Source organism: Nematolebias whitei, chromosome 12 (assembly GCF_014905685.2).
Source record: "Nematolebias whitei isolate Nwh7 chromosome 12, NemWhi1, whole genome shotgun sequence".
Classification (NCBI taxonomy): domain Eukaryota; kingdom Metazoa; phylum Chordata; class Actinopteri; order Cyprinodontiformes; family Rivulidae; genus Nematolebias; species Nematolebias whitei.
The window spans coordinates 43,045,172-43,050,573 of record NC_056509.1 but is presented as its reverse complement, the minus strand read 5'-3'; the positions used below and the strand labels follow the sequence as shown (position 1 = coordinate 43,050,573).

Genomic DNA, 5,402 nt, shown 5'->3' with positions numbered 1-5,402 from the left:
CAACCTTTTTTGTTGTTATATACCTGGATGACTGAGAAAACAAACTTAATGTTGGTAATAGTTTATCCGCTTCAGTGCTTCTTTCCTGTGGGGTCCCGCAAGGCTCTATTCTTGGACCCCATCTGTTTTCTGCTCCCCTTGGGGTCTATCCTGAGGAGACATGGCCCTTCATTTTATTGTTATGCTGATGATTCTCAGATTTATCTGCTCTTAAAACCCAACAGTTCCTGCTCCATTCGCCCTCTGTCAAATTGTCTTGATGACATCAAGACTTGGATGGCTACGAACTTCTTAAGTTTTAATGATCAGAAAACTGAGGTCATTGTGTTTAACCCTAGCTCTACTGCTGTCACTGATCCTGTAAACCTGGACTCCCTTCAGCCATGTCTAAAGCAGGTGTTATCAATGTCAGGATATTTTTAGACTCAGACTTCAAGTTAAATAAATATATCAACTCTGTTCTTCAAAAAAGCCTCTTTCAGCTAAGACAGATAGTTAAGCTTAAGTCTGTGTTGACCAGATCTGACCTTGAAAAGTGCATTCATTACAACCCGGCTGGACTACTTGCTTTACAGTATGTTGGGGTCAGTCAGGTCTCCCTTTCACATATCTAGCTTGTCCAAAATGCTGAAGCTTGACTATTAACAGGAACTCATAGGTTTGACCACATTTCACTGGTTCTGTCCTTCCTTCACTGGCTCTCTGTACTCGACAGGCCTCTTCAGTCTCTGCTTTTAAAGCTCTCCTGAAAACACAACTGTACTCATGGGCATTTAACACAGGGTGATCTGATTTAGTATTTCATTGTTTCTCATTGTGGTTGCGTTTTTATGTTTTTATTCCTGATGCTGTAATTATATCTCGTTATTTTTTATTTGATGCTGTGATCTTTTTGTTAAGCACTTTGGTAACAGTTCCTGTTTTAAATGTGCTATATAAATAAATCTGACTTTGACTTGACTATATTTCATGCAGAAGTGCCAAACCTGCTGTTAAGAGGACTGAATGTGCAGGTCATATGTGAGGGAACGGCTCAAGTTAACTGGTTTCATGTTTTTGCACAACCTGGTACCATTTTAACAAGACATGAAGATCTTAAAGGTTGGTTTAATATAAAAAAAAATGCATAAAGCAATGAAGAGTGGGTAATTTAGGAAGATGCAGCCTAATGCTGTGCATTATCTTTAGCCGCTTCTTCCTTTTCAGGGTGTGGGAGTCACTGGTGCCCATGTCCAGCAGTCACTGTGCGAGAGGCAGGGGACACAATGGACAGGTCTCCAGTCCTTCACAGGGACACATTGAGACAAACAACCATTCACTCTCTCATTCATACCTAGGGACAATTTAGAGTTAAAAAATCAGCCTAACATGCATCTTTGCTGTTTCCAATGTGCTCGTCCCGCACATTGGAGGCTCGTTGGACTCTGTTAGCCTGTCTGAGACAGATGTTTGGGTCACCTGCATGAGGGGGTGAATTGGAGTGGAGCTGACCTGGACTCAGCGCTAAAGCTGCACTGCAATTTAATGAAAGTTGAAATCTGAGACCTCCTCCTCTGTTTAAAGGTAGTTTTTCTCGTTTTATGTAAATGACCTCCTTCTCCCCCTCCAGCCGTCTTCTCTGTCCAAAACATGAACATTTTGGTTCTTGAGGTGTAGGTGGAGTGGACCACCAAGTCTGATCCAGAAGAGCGAAATCCCCAAATACAAACTCACTTCTGCCAGAAGCTTTGCTCATTTTCTATAGTTATTTATTTTTTCATATTTTATATTTATATTCATGTTTTCTTGTAGTGACAATTGAACAACAATAAAAGCAACAAAGTAGTTGAAGTGAACGTAGTCACAACTGAAGAGCAACGTCTCAACACTCCCATGAGATGAAGGAAAAGGTGAGAAAATCAAAACAACAACAACAACAACTTTTCTGCCGGATGAGCCTCGGTGGTTTTGACATATTTTGCCCAGCATCCAACAAATGAAGTTTCAGAAACCCTTTTGTTGTCACCATTTAAAGGAACAAACGATAAATATGCATTAAAAACAAACAAAAATATATATATAATTTTACATGAAACAGTCCATAATCCTTCAAATATAAGCTTTACAAGGGAAAATTGTTATTAGGATAAAAATGACTGGTCATGTAGTTGTTTACAGATTATACTTAGGTTAGTTACTGCTAACCAACTAGACAGTATCGAGGTACGGAACTAAAAATCAGCTGATTTAGGCGACTCGGATGTCCACGTTTTGTTACTCACCCACTTTCCGGAGCTCAAACGACGTGTCGAACTGGTGTCCAGCCGCCAGCAGGAGAACAGCGTAGTTGATGCCAGAGTGCAGCGTTGGCTCCGACTCAAACCCCTTTTTAAACCTGAGAGGAGACGGAAAAAAAATCTAAGAAATGCGTCAGTCGAAATCCCAGGCACCTCTGAGGTAACTGCACGCAGCTCCGCGGCTTTCTGAGCCGCTTCAAGATGGGAAAAAAACAAACAATTAGACATATTGAGCTGGGGCCCAAATAACAAGAAATTTCATTTGTTTAATGACCAATCTGTTCTGCGGCAGAGAGAGGTGTGAATGTTATTAGAGGCCCGAGCCAAGTTTTGACTCGGAACGGCAAATAACGGCCAGATGGGACTCAGTTATCCAAGCAGCATCTTCCGTCTCCGAGCGTACGAGATTTTAATTGCAATTTCCAGATGAAGACAATCAGAAGCCTCGTGTTATTAGGCAAAACTCAATGAGCTCATGTCAGGCTTCATGCGCTCACTTGATAACTGCGCTCATAAAAACAGAAGACTAACCTGGGAGGCAGAGTTCACGTCTTCACAACAATTAAAGATTTAAACTCTCATATGCACCTTCTGCCAGATGATTTGTTGGCACAGTGTGATGGTTTTATGCATAAATATAATTAAAAATACATTCTTAAAACGTCAGACCAGTTGCTTTTGCAGCAATAGCATCAATTTCACCATCAAAGTGAGGAAAACTTACAGTATATTACAGTATTTATCGGACTATAAGGCGCATTAGGCAAAACAAAACAGTCAGATAAGTCAAGCTTTATACAACTCATTCACAATAACTTTCAACATTGTTCAGTCGTACCACATAAAATCAGTTTGAGGTCAGAAGCACAACCAGAATTAATACATAAGGCTCACTGTCGATTTTTGAGAAAATTTAAGGATTTTAAGTGCAGCTTATAGTCCAAAGAATATGGTACATTAATAAATAGCACAGCTAACCAGCAATAAATTGGAAAGAAAGAGCAATGAAACATGTTCTGCCTCCATCCATCCATCCATCCATCCATCCATATAGATGGATCCAGATAGATTAGATTAGATATATAGATATACAGATTAGATATATAGATTAGATATATAGATATATACGTAGATATATAGATATACAGACAGACAGACAGACAGACAGATAGATAGTTAGTCCCGTTCTCTCACCATAACGAGCCTCGGTCTCGGCTCTCCGTGTCGGTGAAGTGAGACTCCAGGAACTTGTCCTTGTAGATCCGTCCCACCAGGCAGTAGATGTCCGACGCCACCTGCTCGTCCCCCTCCACCAGGGGCAGCATGATGTCCAGCGCTTTCTGTCGGTCACCCGGCAGGTTCCTCCTACACACACATCACAGTTTTTTATGCTTCAAAGACAGATCTGGGCATGTTGGAGGAGTCCTTGTGATTATTATGACCCAGACATGTTTTCACCTAATCTGTGTGCGTTTATGTGTCCGTTAGCAAAATATCTCAAAATACTGAACCATTTTTATTTAAACTTCCAGAAAGTAATCCTAGATGCACATTTAAGTTTAACTGTTTGAAGTCAAACTGTTTGCCGCAGATCAATAACTGTATAAAAATCACACAAAAAAAATTATTTTTATAAATACTGAGGTAACATTTTATGTGGTAGTAGCTGAGAGTCATCCCTTGAGTGTGACGGCTCAGCATTTCAGTGTGTAGCGCTCCAAGTGTTGGGGATGACTCTCAGCTACTACCACACCAAGTTTTAGCTCAATAGCTGCAAAACTGCTACGGCCAACTTTGTGTTGACTAAGATTAATGATCTGTGGCGGCCATTTTGAAATGGGTCAACTCCATATATAAATCATGTGTAGACGTTTCAGTGGTTCACAAAATATTTTGCTAACACAGAGAGCTGATTCCATCAGGTAAAAGCAGCTCTAATCCGTCGGTGTTCAGTTTGTGTTGAGGACGACTCTCAGCCACGAACACGCCAAGCTTTAAACTCAACATCTGTAAAAACGACCCTTTCATGGGGTCGCTTAGCTGTGGCGGCCATCTTGAATTGAAAATGAATTTGAACTATTTTGCCAATGCTTTAGACATGAACACGTCCACACATCCACAAGTAAAAACATTATTTAAAAATAAATAAAACCTTTAAAAAACAATTAGGTGTACAGCATATATTAAAGATGTAATACTTATTTATGGGGATGTCTGATTTTGCTTTAACCACGATAATTTCAGGTTATAATAACCGCTTAAAAATAAACGACAGAAGAAGAAATCTTGTTTTTAGACTGAACTGCACCTTCAATAAAATGTTCTCCCACCCGAGCCTGAACACTTCCTGTTTACTCCGAGAGAACACCTGTTTTTTTATTTTTTTTTTGTAATTATTGTTGTTTATATAAAACGTGCATCATATTTAAGATTGTTAATTTATAGTGGGGCTGTTGATAATCTGCGATAAGTTAAAAAGCTCAAGATACAAATTCATGATGCCGTTTCACCAAAAATAATTTGAGATCAAAGATTTAATTCGTTTAACTTTGAAAGACGCCCAGCTGATATACTCAAACCCTGATGATTGTGATGTGGCTGCTCTCCAGGGAGCGAAGGTTAAATACAACACGGGAGCTGACAGCTGTCACCATGGCGACTGTCCGGAGGGAGGAGCATGGAGCGGAGAGCTCCCTCCGTTTCTTGCTCTCTCCTCTCCACAGTAATGGTGTGAATTTACATAAAGGTCGTTTGTCTCCTCGCTCCTGTCGGGCTCCTCGCTCAAACTGAGCCCCGCACCGTCAGGCGGAGTGATGAAGGAGCAGCGCGCCTGCTTCTGATCAATAATTAAACTCTTATTAAGGCTCAGGGGTTCATGTGGGCCGGGGGCTGCTCAGTCAGGAGCCAGTAAAGCACCACCGCAGCATCTGGTAAGGATTTTCACAACTACTAGTCACCAAGAATAAAAACATTCTTAACTAGAGAAAACGCAGTGTGAATGCTTGTTGCTGAAGAAATTGCTGAAAAAACAGCTGAAATTAACTAAAAACATGCTGAAATGTAGCTGAAATGGATGAACAAGCCTAACTTAGCAGAAGAAAGCAGAAATAACACATTTTTGCTGAA

At 40.5% G+C, this 5,402-nt stretch overlaps 1 protein-coding gene across 1 annotated transcript in view; it reads right to left on the bottom strand.

The window, feature by feature from the left end:
* Positions 1 to 5,402, bottom strand: part of map3k5 (mitogen-activated protein kinase kinase kinase 5) — a 107,801-nt gene that overhangs the window by 50,750 nt on the left and 51,649 nt on the right. The window contains exons 7-8 of the mRNA XM_037685930.1: positions 3,471 to 3,641; positions 2,262 to 2,374 (exon numbers count right to left, since the gene is read on the bottom strand). Coding sequence (XP_037541858.1) covers positions 2,262 to 2,374; positions 3,471 to 3,641 — 284 coding nt within the window. The remainder of the gene's footprint in view (positions 1 to 2,261; positions 2,375 to 3,470; positions 3,642 to 5,402) is intronic.